Here is a 22,162-nt window from a genome sequence, read left to right as displayed (position 1 = left end):
TCTTACAGGAGAATATGAAAAAGATACTGTGAAATAACATGGCATTCAATAATTCTCCTTGAAGAAATTGCAACGCTTCATAAAGACTACCAGAAAACCGTGGGAAATGTACAGAAACCTGACCAATCATTATTCAATCAGTGAGAAATCTAATTTTAAACCAAGATGGTCTGACAAAGATTTGAGTGTGTTTTGTTGTCCCTTTGGTACAAACATAGGAAGGCCACACTGTTTATTTAAAGAACCTGAAATGAGCATGAATTTAGCTATATGACCAATTCTTAATCATGCCCTTTTACTGTTTTAGTGTAGAAGATGATCACAGATTCAATTTTAGAGCCAGACTTTTGTTTCATGTCAATCAGCATGAATTTATTGGCCTAAACTAACTTCCCTGGTCAACCCTTATTGCTACATCCATCTGAAAAAGGTGCTATGAAGTTTTAATAGCTATTTTCCTATAAAAGTTAAAAGAAACCTTTGATGACACATGTGCTGTTTGCCTGAGCAACGCTTTCCTGGGCTGGAGACCTCTTCAAGAAGAGTCTTGGAGAATGGTGTTGCTGACAGGGAAAGAATTCAGTAAAACACCACCAGTCCTTTGCCTACCTCTTACCACCAGATTACTGATTATCCCTGAGAAAACTTCTTACTCTCCCATTTCCAAGCTTGTCTTCATTAAAGCACATAAAATATCAAAAGCATTTGCACATGAGAACTGTTCATCAGACAGCCCTTTAAATGTAGGAGCCTTTATCCAATAACTGAACAGGCAAACTTACCCAGAATTAATTTCCAATAGTGCCTTTATAAGACCAAAAAAAACCCCCTCATTCAGAAAATACAAAAAGAAATATCAGGCAGACTGAGTTGGTTTATCATTAAAAGAAAATCAGTAATGCTCAAGAAAACCAAGAACTGAGGTTTTTACTATGTTATCTTTGTTTCTGTATCTATTCTTTGGGATTTTTCATTCTAAATAATTAATTGAATGTATGCAAATGTCACAGAATTTGCAAACTTGGTCTTTCTTCAAAGTTGACAATAAACTTTAGATAAGTAATGCAGTGTTGTTGCCACCTCCATCTAATCAGTGGTTCATGATGAAATAATTAAATAGAAGATCTAGGTTCAACCTTCCTGAATGTGATTTAAATCCCAGCTTCGACCAAAAGGTTGAGAAGAGTGGATTAAAATGAATGTACCTGACGACTAAGTGGACAGTGAATACTGCTTCTCTTTAGAGATCTTTCACATTGGATGGAAGCACTTAGCTATCATGATTAAGGAAGAGCAGGATTGCTGTCTTTGCTGGGAAAGGCGTCCATTTGGAGGATGCATGGTCAGATATTCATTCTTCCTCTAGTTAGCTTTTGAGCTTTTAAAGGAACTATCATAATTATTATTTGAATTAGGAAGTCTCAGAAATATGTAATTAGCAAGCCTTATAAATACATGGAATTATTTTATTGCTTATTAGGCCTCATGAGAAGTTGAAAAGTAATGCAGGACAACACAAAACGCTTTCAGTATCTTTTAAAAAGATAAAGTTGTGATAGAAGTAACTCTCCCATCAGCAACTCTCTTCATAAAGCAAAGAGACAGATACTCAAATGAAGTTAAGGATATTCTGTTTGCAAGCTTTTGGAAGCTAAATGCCACTACATAAAAAGAAAGACAGCCTCTAAAATTACTAAAGGGGTTTTATGCTTTGAAGCTTCAAAGGCAAGCCCCAAGTCTCCAAGGATACTATATTTGCATCCTATGAATGGGAGAGTAAAATATCAGTATAAATAACAGACTCTTCCCAAAGTAGGCTTGATTCTCCACAGTTAGTAATAGAATAAGTACTCTAAATGGCTGAACTACAGCCTGAGAGAAGAGTCCTGGATAAACAGCGAAGAATGGAAGTGCAATTTCCAGCAGATATTAACATTGCTTCTAAATTTTCTAATTTTACCAGTGCTTCAAAGTATTAAAACAGATTACTTTACACTCAGAATAAATCAACTTTATCATTCATCCTTTATTCTTGGCTGTAAGCACGACATCTGTACAAAACTAACACTCAGATTACTCTGACAGCAATAACAGTTCTTTAATACATATCCTTTAATACACTATAAAATGTATACCTTTGTGGGGCTTTCAAAAGGGGAGCAATGATTGCTTACACCATCTTAAATATTTATGCCATCAGCTTTGCAAATCATATTATAATAGGTGTCAACAAATACTCTGAATCATACCCTCACCTGTTCTGCATCTCCATCTTTCCATTATACACAAAGAAATGTGAAATCCCATCACTAACAATTATCTGTTCTGTTCACTCGAGCACATCACCTTCTGCTCCCAAGTCAGGTATTTCCCACCAGTGAAGTATTGAATTTCTGAGCTCTTAAAGAACATTTTAAACAACCTCCAAAATTATACAGATATATTTAGAAGAAAAACAATTTAAATATGAAGAGACTGCATGGCAATAAGTTATTAGGAGACTGACCTTTATAGCTTCCCGTGCTGAAATAACAATCCATTCGGCTTTCAGAAAGATGTGACACGAACTTTTCAATTAATTCTGCCAAAACTGCAAGAAGTAAAAATCCATTAAAACATTAGAGACAATGAACAAAATGTGGAACTACGTCACCTAACTAAATGACAATATATGGGAAAGTAAAGCTATTTAAATTCCTGCATATTTATTCATGTTTTTATGGGGGAACAACTCAAAACCTGCACTGCACTTTTACATTCCTAACACCATTCCTAACTTAAATTAAATTTTAATAGCTTTATTGAGAATATATTCAGTGTAAATGGAAAGAGAATCTCATATTATCTTCATATCCTCCAAGGATTACTTCAGGATTTGTTGCATGGTTTCAATAAGAAATTAAAATTAACTATAATTAAACTATAATATCTTACCACATTTGTCTGTGTATGGAGACAGGAATAGAAAAAAAAACCCACAAGCCACAAAACCAACCAACCAATCAACCACCAACCCCAAATAAATCCAACAACCCACACAGAACAAAAAACTGACACCATCCCAAAATTATGCTAACAAAAGCACATGAAGTTTAAGGACTGTTTTCAAAAAAACTCGATATAAAACCACCTCTGCTATCACAGGATAAAAATTATTCATTTAGATTTATGCAATAAGAGTATTTTATTTGGGAAATTCTGTATTTAATGATGACCATAATGTTGTTCAGTTTTTCTTCCTTCTGTGGAACTTTGAGCCTGCAGATACTGCATAGATAAGTCCGATGCTGACATCTGTTCACTATGGAGAAAAGCTCATCTCCCATCTTAATAGGATTTAGTCAGGAAGTTAGCAAGAACTCTCAGTGACAAATTACTATCCAAACTGTCCTTGATTCTTCAATTCTGCAAGTTTGAGGCTATGGCAACTGAACACATGACACCATACAAGTTTAAACAAAGCTTACAAAGAAGCCTTTACACAAACTGCATGGAGGAGGCCTATATGAGGTAAGCCATATTAAGAATTTAAGATAGCAACAATGAACATATTTTTATAAGTAAATGCTATCCTAAAACAGCCGCTGTTGTCTCGATAACCAGGATATAAAGCATACAGATGTGCATACTGATACTTCTTTTCATAAGAAGGCAAAGCAAGGGAGCGTATTTAGAGAGTAACAACTGCTGCTACCTGTAAGATTTCCTGTTTAAAGACCATGGTACCATTTTCTTGGCAGCATCTCCATTTAATAGCAACGAAGCTTCAGCTCCTGCTCCCCCATTCTTGCATATAACTCCATGCATCCACTGTGCAGGTGGGTTTGCTGGTTTTAAACTGAATAGTTCACAGAATCATAGAACAGCCTGGCTTGTAAGGGACCATAAGGAATACCCGGTCCCACTACACCGTTTAAGTGGACAGTGGCAGGAGCAGCTGCAGCAGCACAAGTGAGGCAGAGCAGCAACACATCCTGGAGGTAGCAGTGGAGAAAGCCAGAAAACTCTTGAGCTAGCCATGCTGACAGGAAAACTAACACAAGCAGTTGAAGAGCTGAGCAAGCTCTTTCAGGAATGAGGAGGAGGAGAAAGAGAAAACCACAGACTGATGCTTGTTATGCCAGAAAAACAATGAAGAAAAAGATATAATAAAGACAATTAACTCTTCTTCCAATTATTTTAAGCTAACATACCGACATTAAATCATGGGGAGTTTTGTCTTGATTACTTCTCTAAAACATTTACAGAAATTAATTTACACTGAATAAGTCCAAAAAAAGTTTTTATAAAGTTGATTTTTGGTAATGCTAAAGAAGTTTCACTACAATAGCTAAACATGAATTTACAGGTAGAGTTCCAGCTTCAACAGTAACAAAATTAATTCTGAGTTGCAAAGGACTATTAAATTAAAACTAAAAACCTATATGTGTAATTTATAATCTGATGCACTCATAGTAAAAAGAGACTGCTAATTAAATATAACATAGCTACCTTTAAACATGGTTAATAAAACACATGGGGCTAGAAAAAGCAATTTACTGTACAGAGGAGTGACAATTTATTCTATTTTGAAGAATAAAAAAACTCACTATCTTCACTAATATGTTTAGTGGAATTTTGCCCACAAACAATATAACAAATATTTGTGTAAAATGAGCAAATGTGTATATTCCTGAAACTGTAGACTGCAAAAAGCAGAAATTAGACTTAAAATTTTTAAATAGCTATATATTTACTGTATGACTATTAGTATGGTGATTACTGAAATACGCCATACTAGAATAATAAATGGAAACTATGTTAAGATTAAAATATTCCATAATTCAGAAAATTTGCAATCAAGTTGAACATTGTACATTTCTTCCCTTTTTGTCATAAGACATCCACATGCTTGACCTAGTAGGTGAATACTTCTGTTCAGTGCTTGAGTTAATAGAAGTGACAGCTCAACTGCTAAGCAATATTTTGAAACTCAAACACTAAATTGATTTCAACCATTTGAAGGTATTTATCTAAGTACCTATCAGGATCTTTGAAAAGATTTTAATGAAGTTTGAGAGAGGAAGACAAACAAGAATTTATCAAAACCACATTTGGTTAATACATAAATAGAGGGTTTTCACAGGACAGTCTTTTCCAAAGGAATGTCCATGTGAAATGACAAGTAGAAAGTTTTTGTCTTTTAATACTAAATCATTTAGTTGCCATTTGGACACTACTGGAGAAACTGGTTCAGTGATTTAACTGGAAAACTAGACAGAAGACATTTAGGCAGGTTCATTGTGCAGTACAGTCAGTATTGCTGTAAAAGCGCAAATTTTCAGGTAAAGTTGTTGTGGCCTACCAACACAGTGAAAATGTTGATTTTCTTAAATTATGGTAGCTTGGCTGTATTAGTACTGAAGTTTTTAAGAGTCTGGCAATCATCTCATGCAAATTTAATTAATACACACAAAATAAAGAGACTTTTTATTTAGGTGTGTGTAATTATATACAAAATAAATGGAAGCGTTTTTAAATTTCTTAAATTACTGCAGTATGCTCGCAGAACACCTACATTCCTGCAGGACTTTCTTTTTCCTTGAAGAAGTAGTTTACAAAAGGAAGGTAACTGAAATAGCTTCAAAACTGCATAAGAACATTGCTTGAAAAAAACCATGTGGTTAAAACTGTTTTAATAGGTAACAACCACGAGCACTAACCTAATTGCTACTCTGAAAGTTTTAAGCCAAAAAGGTCAAAAAATGTAAAAAGCATCAGATTTTTTTTAGATCCTCTAACATAACTAGTGTTACTGGATCATATTCTATGATCCAGATGTTTCAGAGGCGTTTAAAAGAAAATACAAAGAACTCTTTTAACAGCAGTTCTGCTCTCAGGCACAGGGTGTGACTCTTGGAGATGGTGCTGTGCAGGGCCAGGAGTTGGACTCAATGATCCTTGACGCTTCCTTCCAACTCAGCTGATTCTGTGATTCTGTGACTTCTGTTAGAGGTTAGAAATTCAAGAGTGAAAATCTTGGACAGATGAGTTTTTTGTAAGAGTAGTGTCAGAAATTTTCAACTCCATCAACCATACTTCAGTTTAATAAGTATATGAAAAACAGAGTTAGCAATTCTATTCTTGATGGCAACAACAAGGACGACTTTCAACTATTGTAAATTAAAATGACAAATGAACAACCTACATTTTCTCTGAAAAGAGGAGAACAAGATAAAAATTCTGACAGTGCTTCCATTAGAGAAGAACATTGCATATCTTATATCAATATACAAGTATTTTCTTCAAAAAACAGCCCTTCAAATCCAAACCAAATGCAATTGTTCTTTCTGCGTAACATAAAGACCCACTGTTCCACTCGAATTCTGACACAAGCTTCCTTGGAAAATCAAGGACATAAAAAGGTAAACACCTATTTTGTATTATTCTAAAAACTACTTTTGCAAATACAGTATCAGCATTTTGTTATCCTGAACTGAAACACAACAGTCATGGGTTCTTTATCCTATGGGAAAAGTTCTGCAGTTAATTTCAAATTTTTGCAGCAATTACTAAAGGCTGCAGCACACATACATAACAAACAATGACACTGCCTCAAAGGCTCATTGTATTTTTTGTCAACATGTTTGGGTAGAGCTATGTCAGATGATGCAGAGCTCACAAAATATTAAAGGATTCCAGAACACTGTATTGACTGTAACCACTCTGCTTCCTTCAAACATTTCACTCGTAAAAACTGAAGAAAATTCCTGTGTTTTATGGTAAGGTCTCACATGCAATTTCAAGAGCTGCTATCTTTTCTTTTCTTGGTTGATTGGTTTTTATAAAGAAAAAACAAATTAGAGGTAAATTAATAAGCCCTAAAGAATACTGGCGATCTAAATCCAGATCCTCAGGGAGAAAGGTGATGGAAAATCTGAAAGACCCTATGGAACAAGTAATTTTAGCTGAGTTTACTATCCCTACCCACATCACATATGGATATAAAGCTTGAGAAGAACTAACAGGATTTGGAGACTGAATATCTCATTATGAAAGGAAGAATGTGAGCATATAACTGACATGATCTCTGCAACACCCTTAATTTATTTTACTTTGGGTTTAAAGTCTCCCAAAAGGAGAGCGGAATAAGGGTGCTGAATCTGCCCAGAAGTCAGCTGCTGATACAACATTAACTGCAAACAGATGAAAAAGGAAGTTTATGGAATGGAAAACAACAGAAATGCCTTCTTCCATACCTGAAGGACAAAAGGAGGAGATAATTGAAAAAGGTATGGCTAAAATAATCAAGATGAGATTCTGGTTCAAGAGGAAAAAAACCCATCTCTCAGTCACGTGAACTATTTGAACATGCACTATACTAAGCCTAGATTCACACAGACTAATAATTTTTTACATAAATCTAAGCTATTGCTCAGCAGAGTGGACTTGCCTGCTTCTTCTCCTGCCAAAGCCTAGATGCCAATACACAGGAAGCTCTTATCTAGATGTACTGAAGACACTTCAGGGAGACCACAAGTACTGTAAAGAGTAATCCAAAAGAAGCCAAGACTTAACCTGACCAAAGGCTCTCCCTGTGGTTCTCTAGCTGATAAGTGACCCAAAGACAACAACCAGCTATACACCTAAACATCCACAAATCCATGGCACCTGTATGGAAGGAATGACTGCAAGAATGTCTTTGTCATAGCTTATTGTGCCTAGAACAATAGACTGTAGAAGCTGGTTGTCAACAATATGTTACGCTTTTAGGCAACAAGATAAAATCCCAAACTTTCAGTCCTGATGCATTAAAAGACATGCAAGGCTAAGGAAGGTTTTATGTCCTTTTAGTAGTTCAATAAAGCCTTTCAAAACTGGATCTTGATGTTTGAGCACAGAAATTACTTTAAAGCTACAGTCAGAGGTGATGCTTTAGCAGAGAAAACACCAGTCTAAGGACAATCCCAAAAGCAATGCATTACCAGAGCATTTAGCACAAAAGTATTGACCAAGTTGATGTGAGAGTAATCAACATGGGAAGGGTGAATTAGAGATATTGATACCGTTCATTTTGCTCAAGAATTTTTTGATGGAGTTCAGGCAGGTTCTATAGATTCAGCATCTGGTAATCCTGACACCACATCACAGAATATTTTTAACAAATCAATACACATTACACTATACAGTCCTTTAATCTAATAGTGTCTTTGCTCACTATGTTCTGGTTCAACTCCTGTTAATGTCAGTCCCCCTTAGAATGGGCCCAGTACAGAAAGCACAAGTGTGCATCTTTGTTCTGTAAACCTTGGAGACTGCTCCATCTGCAACTATAGAGAAAGCTTTGATTTCTGGGCATCTGGACTGAAGCCTCTCACTCCTCTGAAATCTGGGAGAGTTTTGCATGCTGCAAAAGATACACAGCAGCATAGCTGTTTCTCATAAAGCAGATTCAATGAACACGATGTTGTCTCAAACCACAGAGGTGCAGATATTTTGCTGCTTCTGAAATATCTCCAAGCAGATACAGAACATCTGAAGAGCTTTGCAACTGCCAGTTGTATTAAGTGCTTATTTAAATAATATAAAGGGAAATCTTGGGCACCTGTAAGCAGCAAGTTAGACTACATACTGACCATCTGACCATAATCAGAATTCCTATGGGAATGGAAGCCAATTTCTGAGAACACCTCCTTTCTTTAAGGCTACACAAGTTTATATGATGTCACAAGGGAATTATTATGTCTGACTTCTGATGATTTTTGTCATATGGATGGTAAGTGTTTTTGCTTTGGCTGCTTTTGTTTTTTAACTATAGCAATGCTCCTGCATGATCACACTGTTCATTAGAAAATGCATATGAAAATGAGGAAGAACCTGAATGAGTGGGTTCTTTGATGTTTAGTATGGCTTAATTCTGATATTTCTTACTGAAATTGCCCATTAGCATGATTTCCCAACCCATATTAACTCATTCGCCAATCACTGAGAAACGTCTGTTTTCTTTCAAGCTTTCTTTTACATTTTCTCGGTATCTCAGTAATGGACCCTTTAGAGATCTGGAACAAAGACTTGTATTTGAGCCCTCTTACTCTGTCAAATTTCACTGACAACATAGAGGGATAACAATCATAAAGAGAGAAATAGGACATAGAAGCATAACCTTGTTTTCTTGGGAAAATCCCATTGAAATAGTTTTCATAATCAACACAAAATTACTGACTACTTGTACAGATAATGTACTTCTCAATGAAAATAAGAAGAAGAGTTGCTTACTAGTGGTCTTTTGCCCGCTTTCTTTGTTAAACTTATTAAGTCATACTCACTTGATCCACTGATACTATCTGGACTGGTTTTCATTACTTTGCAGAACTGTTTTCTACAAATTTCTGCCCACCCGGTTGGTTTGTCTGGGCTTTTTAAGAGTGTTAAGAGCTTGTCAAGATCTTTATCTAGAAGAAATGAAAAATTAATGTTATTCTGTAATGATCATACAATGACAGAATAGTTTTGAGTTGAAAGGGACTTTAAAGATCACGTAGTTCCAACTCCATTGCAACATGTATTTTTGGCAGACCTCATAAGAAAAGACTACATAAATATGCCTTTTCCCAAGACAAACTGGAGAAGCAGTCCTAAAGCTGATGACATTCTGCTTTATACAAAACAAATATTCATTCTACTTACTGATGGGGTTTCGTGCTTATTTTGGCTGGGGTAGAATTAATTTTCTTCATAGTGGCTGGTATGGGGCTATGTTTTGGATTTGTGCTGAACACAGAGTTGATGATCTAGAGATGTTCTTGTTACTGCTGAGTAGTGCTTATACAGGTCTGGCATTTTCTGCTTTCATATTGCTACCCTGGCAAGGAGGCTGAGGGTACGTGGGAAATTGGGAGAAGATACAGCTGGGACAGGTGACCCAAACTGACCAAAGGGATATTTTACACCATATGATAAGCTCAGTATATAAAGTGGAGAAGAAAGAGGAAAGGGAGGAACATTCTGAATGATGTTGACATGATGAGTTGACATGGTGGTGTTCAGTCAAAGGTTGGACCTTAGGATTTTAGCTTTTATATTTTTCATATATTTGGAATTCTGAAATTCTTTAGTGTATAACTATAAAATCCATATATAGTGTTAGCTACTGTTCTCCCATTTTAGTCAGACAAAACAATTCCTCTCTAGGCCTGAAACTCAAGGACACTTTACTGTTGCAGGCCCCAAGAAATGTAAACAATAGTGAGCTGGGGGAGAGCAAACTTGGGGTAAATTACTTCATTACCTGAAGCTGTAATTGGAAGATTAACCTCTGATATACAAATGGACCAAACTCATAAAAGTATGAAAACCCATGACCCTGTCGTCCATTTTAGGTGTTGTCCAGCCTGGGTGGGCTTCGTCTGCCCTAATGTACCTGAAGGCCCTCCAATAAATATAACTGCTTTTTATTCTCTCAGCTTTGTCTAGTCTCTGTTTTTAGGTAGTCCCAACAAGGCATCACAATGATATCTAAGGTCTTTTCAAATCTTATTGATTTTCTGATTGCATTTGTCTCCCTAAGTAACCATTACAGGTGATGGGGCCCTGCGCTCCTGCAGATGGCTGAACACCTGCCTGCCACCAAGATGCAGTGAATTAATTCCTTGTTTTGCGTTGTCTGTGTGCATGGCTTTTGCTTTTCTATCATAGAATCATGTGGAGTTGGAAGGGACCCATAAGGATCATCGAGTCCAACTCCTGGCCCTATGCAGGGCACCCCAAGAGTCACACCATGTGCCTGAGAGTGTTGTCCAAATGCTTCTCGAACTCATAAAGGCTTGTTGCTATGACCACTTCCCTGGGAAGCCTGTACCAGTACCCAACCACCCTCTGGATGAATAGTTTTTCCTGATATCTAATCTAAACCTCCCCTGACTCAGCTGCTTACCATTTCCTCAAGTCCTCTGTCATTGGTCACGAGAGTGAAGATTGGTGCCTGCCCCTCCACTTCCACTCATGGGGATGTTGAAGACCACAGTGAGGTCTCCCCTCAGTCTCCCCTTCTCCAGGCTGAACAAACCAAGTGACCTCATCCACCCCACATAAGGCTTCCCCTTCAGACTTTCACCATTCTCGTTGCCCTCCTCTGGACACTCTCTAATAGCTTAATGTCTTTTTTATGTTGTGGTGCCCGAAACTGCCCTGAGTACTTGAGGTGAGGCCACCCCAGTGCAAAGCAGAGCAGGAAAATCCCATCTGTGCCCAGCTGACAGTGCTGTGCCTGATGCACCCCAGAACATAGCTGGCCCTCCTGGCTGCCAGGGCACTTGGCAACTACCAGGTAACTTGGTTCCCAGAGTACTTGATGCTGCTATGAAATACTTTCTGGCCATCTTGAGGGGAAAAATAAAGATGGTACGTGAGAGAAGGCAAATGCACATGCATTCTCTCCAGCTGTGTACAACCCCTCTGCTGTTGGACCATGCAGTTCCCATCATATGAAAGGATTGCAACCTACACTACTACTAAGTAGTCACTAAGGCAATGAACATTTTTCATACCTTGCAAGATCTCCTTTGTTCTGTTTCTACATTTTGGACACTATAGAAATGAATGCTGCCATGAAAGGTGACTTCTCATTGAAGTGTCAACAATTGTTTGAGCAAGTCTATGGCTATTTAGAATATTTGCTGTTACTTTTACTTCAATATAGCATTTGTATTTCAAAACACTATTTTCAAATGATCTTACTCTTTTAAGTGATCAGAATATTTTCAACAGAATTATGATTTTGCATGTAATTTATTTTAAGCTCATCTAAAGACCTTAATGATTTATAATTAGCAATTGTATCCCTGTCATTGGAATTTATTATACAATATATAATATTTCAAAACAAGCTTATTATAGTAACTTAATTATTATCATTAATAATGACACCAAATTAATTAACCTGAAATTTCTTTGTTATCCTCAAATAAATAAGTCCTCAGTATCTTCCCAAATAACATGCAGTGATGCTTAGAACAGCTTACTTATGAAAATTTAATGTGAAGAAGGATTTAACTCTTACAGTATTATCAGAAGGATTTCTAGTTCTTTCTCTGCCCTTGTTATTTCTATAACAGGTGGGTATTGAAGAAAATCCTGAAACTGCAAAGGAACACTCCTTGTAGTACAAGTTAAACAGTTATTTTACTTCCTCAAGGATTGCAGTAGTTCAGTTTGGCAGAAAAGGATCAGAGACTACAAGCTGAGATTTAATCAGTCAGCTTACCAGAATCCCATGCAACCAAGATACTGTACTGCAGTCATGTATTTAATATATCCATTACAAACTGCAACTGGTATCATATTATGGAAACCTACTGCAGCTTATTTTCTTCCAGGTAAACCACTTGCTTGCCTTAACTTATCATTAAATGTGGTTTATCACTTCTGCCAGACGGTCATCACAGCACAAAAAAAAAAAAAAAAAAAAGATATAACCTTGGGGGGTTTTTTGAATGAAAATTGCTTACAAAAACCAAAAACTCATGATACTGAAAATTGTCAGCTCACTTTCACAGTTTAGTATATATATACTCAACTATAACCCGCCCAACAGTATTACCACATAGATGAAACCTAAGCAACCACACAGTTCTGGGCTATACATATTACATGTTACTGAGGGCAGGCTATCACACTACCACTACAGGTGTTCTAAACACACACCAACACCAAAAAACAGAAGTTCTGGTTTTATTTCTTCTCTTTTCTGGTATGTCACTAAATGAGTTCACTAGTTATCCCAAATTAATGACTTGAATTTTATTGTTTTTCTGGAAAAAATACCAGACCCGCTGAATGACATGAAGGATGGAAGGTGAGGGAACAGCAGGAGGAGAAAAAAAATAGGAAGAAGAGAAATGATGAGAAAGAAAATTACTAAGACCTTCCTCTACTGATGCTAGTAAGCTTTTAAATATGGTCATGATTGAAAAGAAGCTAATGTAAATTTAATTAATCTGCTGTACTCCTGCTCCCTTCTTCATACGTGGCTATATTTTGCCATCCTATCTCTTACTCATACTTACTTTGTGCTAGTATTGGTTGTTCTGTGTAATCCCATGAAAAAACCCAAACCCCCACATTTACTAGTTTATGAAGCTATGAAATTGCACTATAAATATGCTACCATTACATGTGTGTATGAAATCTGAACCACTACATCAAAACTGCAAGTTTAAATTGATCTCCCTTTTCTAAAAGATGCTGCTTCATTATTCTTCAAATAATTCTTCAGCTAGCTTGTTTAGGTCGTCTAAAGCAGGTAAGACCTGAAAAAATTCATCAGTGTTTTAGAAAACATAAGAAATGCAGCAAGTCCTTTCTCATCTGACAGTGCTTTGTGGTAGAAGTGTTCTTCTATATTAATAACTAAGATCTGTAAATCCATGTGTATCTTATTCAAAATCTAAACTGAGAGATTAATAACCTTACTACAATTTATTTGACTAGTGCATAGAAACAAATCCATATAGAGATATAAATTTAGGAAACCTCATGTGCATTTCTTAGAGACCTTACTACTCTTTCATCCTTTTTTAATTGAGTGGATTTAAAAGCACAAGGCAACAGACTCATACATGAATACCAAGACAAATATAAAAAGAAGGATGAGTCAAAGAAACGTAGGTGATAAAGACATTTATGTGACATTTTAAGGGATAACAGGAAAGATAATACAGCTGATTCTTGGACAGAGAAAGTTTAGAAAAAAAATTAGAGCTTGCTAGTAACAGGTATTAAAAAAAAAGGCTGAAATCAGATTTAGAAAATAAAACAAAACAAACATGCAAACAGACAAGAAACCCTCAACAAAACCAAACCAGAAACATGGCAGCACGTTTCCATTCAAATTACAAGTATAAAGCAAAGAACTCAGAGAACAGTGGCTGAGATAAATTATCAAAATACTTTTGATAAGAAGTAACCACAGATTTTTGGTACCAATTCTGGACTGTATGAGTCCAGAAGAAAGTAAGATTAATGAATGGTGGAGTACCCAACTTTAGGGAAATGTGTCATTGCAGGACATTTATGGACAATATTTTTCAGCCACACTCACTACCAACTGTCATAACTGCAGAGCTAGGAGTAGGAAAGGAAAACATATTCAGTGTAAATAGAAGAGTGAATATTAAAGTTTAATTGACTGCTAAAGAGCTTAACTTTTAATAATCTACACTATAGTTAACATTACAAGTAAAAAAAAAAAAAAAGAAAAAAAAATCTTTTCACAGTTGTATCCTGAATATAAAAGGACTATATTACTATTGGAAAACAACTTAATTGTTCTTCCTCTAGTTACCTTAATGAAATAATAATTGAACAATTAAAACAAGAAAAGCAACAGGGTATCTTGCTGCAGTGTAAATAGGTGGAAATGGAATAATTAATTTTCACATGTAAATAATGATCCACATATATCATTTGAAGTTTCACTATAAATTATCTTTGACAGCAGTGAATCACTAATATACTGCTATCCAATAGTTTTCAAACTCTAATTACTAGCTGAAATGATGAGTGCATATTAATATACAATCAACCCAATTTATTTTTCCATAAATTCTTTCCTACAGACACATATACCACACAGACAAATATCTAACATCTGCAAAACCAGGACAGGTATTTGTAAACACTGACACACTACAAATTTTCCTCAAATACAAATACATTTTTTGGGCGAGTCTGCTTACTCAAGGTGTCCTCATGAAATGGAAGAGATACTCCACTACTCCAGTGCAGTTACCAAATTTACCAGCATAATTTACAATGGAGTCCTTTTTTATTCAGTGAGTCAGTGAGTGCCGGTTTCTGTGATCACTGTAGTAGCACAGAATAAAAGCACAAGCGCTAAAAAGGAGTTATTTTAGATGCAGCCTTCAGGCCTTGGTACTGGGAAACACGTTCCATACATTGTCAGTTACCACTGCTCTACTTTTTCTTACAGATCATTAGCTCTCCTCTCTTTGCACCCCAAACTGAACCAAAAAGATGTCAGTGTTGCATGTTTAGTACTGTCCTTCAAAAGAATTTATAGAATAAAAACCCCATCCATTTTTTGGGTTTTCATGCTAGAAAACTCCGTCCAAATAAGTACTTTTAAGTAATCACCCCTTATAAACTACTTTTAGTTTTATCCATGGTTTCCATTATACCAGATAGAGTCATAGGCTAAATGGAGTCCAGGGATGTGGAAATGAAGCTTCCTGTTCTCTGACCTCTGTTTGGCCACACTAAATCCAAAATGTTCTGTTATTGCATCTATCATTCAACTCCATCTGAAGGGAGGGTTAGAAACAGCAGTATCAGCAGTATCATGCTCAAAAGCACATCTGTAAACCCTTTTTTTTTTTTAAACTCTCACCATCCATCTCCAGTATCTGTTTTATAAATATATTAAAAAATCAACTCAGCTTATGTTTTTACACCTGACATCACAATAATGTGATGGATACAGGACACATTTTCAAAGTACAAAGAAAAGGTAAGCTTCTCTTGAGGTGTCCATATCTCTTGAGCAATAAAAGAGGACACAAATAAGAGGTCAGGATAGAATAAAACCTACAGTCACAGCTTTTTCGAAAGAAACTATGCATTCTTTAACAGTATTAAGAATCTACTAGTCTTAATTATTCATGTCATAGAAACACCCAAAATAAGAGGACAGGAATGATACCTCACAGGTTACATAATGAAACACCACAGCATGAAATTTGAACACAAGACACGTTCAGGGAACCAGAGACATTGTGCTGGCCTTTGATCCAATCATTCCCACTCATACCAGGGCTGCAGAACTCTTGCCAGTCAAAAATCTGTGTGAACCCTGTACATCTCCTTGCACTAAAGCAGAATGAAAATTTAACAAGTATTTTTCTGAACTTCAAGCAATCTGAGTAACACACAGCATGAATTCTGAATATTCACAACAAAGAAGTTGTAAGATCTTGTATAAATGTAACTCATAGATCGATCTCATAATCGTATTTTTAACCTCTCTTATGAAAGAAGACTTCTATCACTGTCATATCATAGTGCTTAAGAATACAGTTCAGATATTCTCCATTTACTATTCGTGCTCCTGATTTCTTTTTTTGCAAGTGCTAGAATAGCAATTTATGAATTTCATTCTTTTAATTTTTAATCAACTTATTCTAATACTTTCTTTCAAAATAACTTACGCATCCTGAAGACCTCAGTCTGGCAAATCATATGTTCACAATTTGGTGATTTGTTTTTTTGGTTTTTTTTAACCTGAGTACTGAAATAGAACACTTTCAGTGTTTTGTTTCACTTTTATTTTCAAACAACAAACACAAAATATTTTGACTCCACTAACAAACGTTCTGGTAATTTTGCAGCTATATAATCTTTTACTTCAGTTACCTTTAACATCAAAAATGCCATTCCAAATTAAAATATTTCTTTGATACCATTATTTCAATTCTTCATCAAACTCATTCGCAAACCTTTGAAACTTCCTCTCATCCACAAAAGTGACAACTGTAATATCTCTTTCACTAACCCACTGGGTAATGATGAGCAACAGAATTATTCTGAACAAGAGAACAGAGCGATCCTTTGAACATGTTCTGAGAATAATAATAACAATGCAATATGCTTTTCCAACCCAAGAGCAATACTATTGCCTTCTTGAAGACACCCACTTTACCATTATCTGATTGTTGTCTTATGAAACTTGCCTGGGGAAGCCTGGAACAGTAGTACAAAAGCTAAGATACAGAAAACTCCCTTCTTTTTAACTATATGGCCTTTCCTCTGGTCAGAGCACAGAATCACCTTTTAAAATTTTTTTCCCCAGATATTTACAAGCAGACTATTTTATAGTCCACAGTTAATGAAGAATTTTTATCACTTCTGTAAATCTGTCTCTGCTAAGGAAATTCACAAATAATTTCCATTAAGTTCATCTCAGGGATATAGTCAACACGAACAAATACAATGAATGATTTATTTACCAAAGCATTCATTTGCATTGTCTGTGCAAACTAAAACCTTAAAACGGTTTCTCTGTGTGAATTAAACTGCTGTGCCTAGGTAGTTCTTCAAAGGATTTTTCAGTCTGCTCACATTCCAAATTGATGTTCAGTGTGGAAACCAACTATCCTAAACGCTACCTATTTCACACACCACCAAGCTCTGTAAACACAGGGATGTGAATCACGAAAGTAGTGTACAAAAAACTCTGCAGTTTAAGCAAACTGTCTTGCTTCAGTTACTAGAGAGATGATATAAATGCACTTTGTGAGTCACCCACCCGAGACAAGCCAGGAGGTTAATCTTGAAGTTTGTATAAGAATTAGATTACCAAACAGAGCTTTGCAGATTGACAGTTGCACAAAGCCAGACAAGCAAAACCAAACCAACTTATTTAGCTACAATTGTAGCTAACACTGAAATAACCTTAAATACTTAATGAGATTATAATCTGTGGGATGTGAGGGTAGGAAGCAGGGTGCAGGGAGGAAGGAAAAAGAAAATTTTAAAATTGACTAAGATGCTTGCATGAAATCTACACTGCTTGCATGCTTTCTATGTACCTTGTCTGAATTCAGCTTTCCTAGGAGTTTCTGAGAGATAATACTTTGGCACAGGGAATGATGAAAACATTGGCCAAGGATATAGACCACTGCCCTAGAAACAGGACCAGAAATAAATTAATTTAGCAGAAAAAATAACAGCTTTTTCTCAATTAATACACAAGGGTACAGTTCCCAGAATTACTGCCTATGCACCAAAATTATGCTTGATAGTACAATTTTCAATGAGATGTGCCATAACCAAAAAAAAGGAATGAGAATCCAAAAAGCATCTGAGAATATAATTTTTTATGGTGTATATACCACTGACAGTTTTATTTTATGGTTCCTTTTTTCAACCACAAAGAAAATTTCAAGTTTTAAAAAAAGTTATGAAAAAAATCCCCAACAACCTACTAAACTGTATTTCCAATTTTGTACGTTGATCTAGGTGTCTTTGTTGTGCTGACAGTAATCTGCATTTCATCTTTATGAGACTGACAGCCAGTGAGAAGAACATTTAAAGAAGTTGCTTAACAAACTGTCCATTGTTAGAACATCGATGAAAGCTCGAGGTTTTAGATACTGCACATGAAAACTCAAGCATGGAAAAAATACCAAATAAAATGAAGATAAATGGAAAGCTAGTAAAGAAAACACAGAAATATAAAAATGAAAAAAAAACCCCTGTATTCTCTTAAAAATAACATTAAAATGCAACAAAATAAACATGTCATCTGAACAACATAGGTACATGACAATCCCCAGATAGTGGGAACAATGTGTTTTCTCAGTGTTATCACTTCTTTAAAATGTTAACACTTTATAAAGCTAAATGTTAATGTTTATAAAGCTGAATGTCTTAATGTTAAATAATTTTGCACATGCCAAATTATCAGAAAAAGATGTTAAGTTAATGAAGGCAGAAGTTACAGAAAAAGAAACTGGTACAGCTTAGGTTCTAACCTTATCTAATTCTCTCAAAGGCAAAATCCTTTCCTGTGGTCCTCCAATCAGATTTATTCTTACAAGAACATGGTTTCTCTCCACTGACAGACCATCAATTATAAAAACTCTGTGGAAAAAACCCAAACAAAACACAAAAAACCTCCAAAAATCAGAACTGATTTGATTTACTGACTGTTTAATTCAGAAAACTTTAATAAGCAAGAATATTTTAAGAAACATACTTGAATTAAAGCACAAGCTGGAATACACATAGGCATAAATAAACAGAAACACGAAGTATTTTGAGATGTCTCCAAGCATTTTTCTAACTTTGTGCTTCCCTACCTACTACTGATTAGAAACATCTGAGCAATTACTAGACTCAAAATTTTGAGTAGAAAATATCACAAGTTTTGTTATTTCACATAAAAATTATATAATTAGGACAGTGACAGTTAATGGACCATCAAAATTTCCTCCTTATTTGGCCTACCAGTATACTTCTGCTGCCACAAATAAGCTGAGTTATTCATTAGTTGAAACATAGCCAACTTGCTGTCTGAAGTCACTGTGTGGCCCAAGGTACAACATTTTTGAAAGCAGTAAAATCCAGTTTTTATTTACCAAGTTTCTTAACAGAAGTTTTGCCTGAGTAGGGAAATAGGAGGTTTCATCTTCAAATAGTAAATAACTATTATCTTCACCCATACTATTTGACTTACATTCTGTAATGGTCCCACATAACAAATAATAAGAGGAAAGTACTTAAAACACTGCATTCTGTGAGAAAGGAAAAAAATTGTGTAACTAAATGACTTTCTGCTTCTCTCCCAAAAATGCTTTTTTCCTTTTGAAAGGATGTGCTGTGCAATTTTATTTAGAAGACAGCAGTGGAAAGTCATAGAAGCTGGAGAGTTGTATCTTAGTCAAACTGTTGGAGAGTTGACAAAGCTACAAACCAAACAGTGATAACAACAAAAACACTCTCCCACAAAAATCCCCAAGTACTGATGATGCCTTTAATTCATGAACATTAAAACAATACCCTGATTTTATATTAAATACATAACATTAAAAAACAATATAAATTAAAAGGCATACTTACATCCACAATTTTTGAACACTTTTCGTTTAAAGAACAACTTAAGAGTAATACAAATAAAAAGTAGTAAAATAATTGCTTTTTTATTTCTTTTATTTTTGGGGTGAACATGGGAGAAAGAGAAGTCTATTTTATCTTTTCATAATTTAAAACTTCTGACAAACCTGCATGTAAGGAAACTTGGACATTAGAAGCCACCTTAAGTGAAAGCATTTGTATGTTTAAAGCCACTAAGGCATTCATGTGTTTGCTCAGAAGAAGAGTTTGATGGCTAAAATAACATTTACATCAGTCACTTCTTACCCATGTCCTTCTGAAGTTTCTGTGACATTTTCCTCTTGAGCAGTTAGTAAAACTTGTGACACTTTATACTGAGTCTCCAAGAGTAAAAGGGTATTGAGCTCACAGCACAGCACATTCAACAGCCTGCAGAAGGACACAATGAAATGACAGCACATCAGTCAGGACTCCAGTAACGCACAGTAAGACAAGAGTGAATGTGTTTATGAGATCTTGCAATGGAAAGCAAGGGGAGAAATACACAACAAAAAAACCCACTTGAAGTGTCTGACAAAAACCCAGACATTACTAGGTCAGGAGCACTCTTTTATATCTTTTTTAGCCACTCAAGTGGCACAACCTTAATCAAACAGGGAATGGATCCCAACAGATTTTTTTGTGTGCACTGAACAACCAGAGAAAATACCCACTGGTCAGCTCAGTCTGCTTTTGAGTTTACATCACAGAATGACAGAAATGACGCAGGCTTAGTAAGACACTCCATGTGAAATGTAAGGAAATTATACAATAATAGGCTGGTAAGGCAACTCAGAGTCAGGTTGTCTGAAGGGGGAGGAAGGCAGGGAGGTAAAAAAATATCTTTCCTTTAGAAAATAGGCTTTTAAGCCCTTCTGTATAATCAAATTTAACACAGTTCAAAAGCAATAAAAGATTTAATGTGTAACATAACCAAAAAATCTGCTGGGTTGGGGTTTTTTCAGAGAAACACGAATGGTAAATGAAATTAATAATAACAAGTGCCCAAGACAGTGCCTTATATACAATTTTCTTTCATAAATTTGGGGCAAATTAACAGGTAAGTACTCCAATATATTTTCATATAAATCTGAAGTAAAGCAATCCAAATCATACTACTTTTTCTTTTAACTAATCTATTCGTTCTAAGACCGCAACAGAATAATTTTATTCAGGGCTTCCAGTTCAAGGAAAACTGTAAATGTAACTAAACATTCTTGTTACTGGGTTTATTTCCTGTTTTAACACAGTCATAAAATGAAACATAAATTACATCTGATGAGCATTTTATTTTGTATTCACGTAAGATTTGATATGAACTAGAAAACACACTGTTTTAAATTAATAGTTTGTTAGTCAAAGCTTATTTTCTTCCCTGTAATTCCCAATATGCTTCTACTGACAATAGCAAAAATTCATAAGCCATTCTCCCAATAATTTAACACCTGCAAATTCATACAGTTGTGGCCAAGGATTAAACAGTCAAGATGAGAATATGTCTCTTTAGGTTTTTTTCCTGTTGTTTTTTAATACAACTTGATCTGTTCAGTTTCAGTATTCTTCAGGTTTTATTTCTTTTACATTATCTATTTTGTGACATCAATTTGTTCTCAGTACTTTTCAAAATCACAGAAGAAGCAATGACAATTCAACTATAACTTTTATTATTACTATTATTTAGAAGAAAAAAAAACAGAAAAGAGCACTGAAACCATCATGAAGATGGACAATTTCTTCTGTTAAGTACAATAAATGGCAAAGACCTAATCACAGCAGTTAAAAACCAGTTCGGAGAAGATTGGTATCTGAGAATGCTTTATAACATCTCCTCTGGTAGGCAAGGCAGGGCAAAAAACAACCATAAGCAAATAAAATTAGGTAGATGGAATAGTCATAAAATAAATGACAAAATATGCAAGATCTGATGTGAGCAGCTGCTGCTTGGGCATCCAAATGAAATTTTCACCTATATAGAAAAATACATTTAAAAATGCTATTATTGAAGTACAGGCGTATTTAGTTAAATGTAATAGTCCATTAATTACCTTCCAATGTCATAAATGTATAGACTAAGGTTTGTAATTTTTTTTAAAAAACCACATTTTATAGTGTATATATTTGTAACCATGCTTGAATACAGCTATGGAGATTTTTCTTTTTTGTTTGCTTTTAATTGCATTCGGAACATAAGAATTGTATCAGACTCCCCAACTCAATATCTCATATATAAGAAGCAGATGCTTGTGAGAATGTATAAAACTTTTACAGACACAATACAACAAGATAAAGCATATCTTTTTGAGACATATTTTAAAATTTTCTTTGGAAACCGGAAGACAGAATTCCCAACCTGAATACTGCTGAAAATTGGAAGACAGGCTTTGATTAAGTTCTTGTATCTGGGGAGAACCCAATGCAACAGCACAGGCTGGGGGCCAGTCAGTCAGAAAGCAGCTTTGCAGACAATGACCTGGGGGTCCCAATGGTCAATAGGTTGAACATGAGCCAGAAACAT

The 22,162-nt window shown here is 35.4% G+C and overlaps 1 protein-coding gene across 7 annotated transcripts in view; it reads right to left on the bottom strand.

The window, feature by feature from the left end:
• TBC1D32 (TBC1 domain family member 32) overlaps positions 1–22,162 on the bottom strand; it is a 71,276-nt gene that overhangs the window by 12,654 nt on the left and 36,460 nt on the right. For 5 of the 7 annotated variants that reach the window (XM_069010890.1, XM_069010893.1, XM_069010895.1 and 2 more), the window contains 5 exons: positions 19,915–20,037; positions 18,528–18,636; positions 17,583–17,676; positions 9,306–9,431; positions 2,507–2,590 (listed from right to left, as the gene is read on the bottom strand). In XM_069010890.1, coding sequence (XP_068866991.1) covers positions 2,507–2,590; positions 9,306–9,431; positions 17,583–17,676; positions 18,528–18,636; positions 19,915–20,037 — 536 coding nt within the window. Of the gene's footprint in view, positions 1–2,506; positions 2,591–5,873; positions 5,986–9,305; positions 9,432–17,582; positions 17,677–18,527; positions 18,637–19,914; positions 20,038–22,162 lie in introns of those variants that run through there. The other 2 variants (XM_069010896.1, XM_069010894.1) reach the window with 2 other exon arrangements.

The sequence above is a fragment of the Aphelocoma coerulescens genome, chromosome 3 (genome assembly GCF_041296385.1).
Source record: "Aphelocoma coerulescens isolate FSJ_1873_10779 chromosome 3, UR_Acoe_1.0, whole genome shotgun sequence".
Classification (NCBI taxonomy): Eukaryota; Metazoa; Chordata; class Aves; order Passeriformes; family Corvidae; genus Aphelocoma; species Aphelocoma coerulescens.
This window is presented reverse-complemented; position numbering and strand designations above follow the sequence as displayed.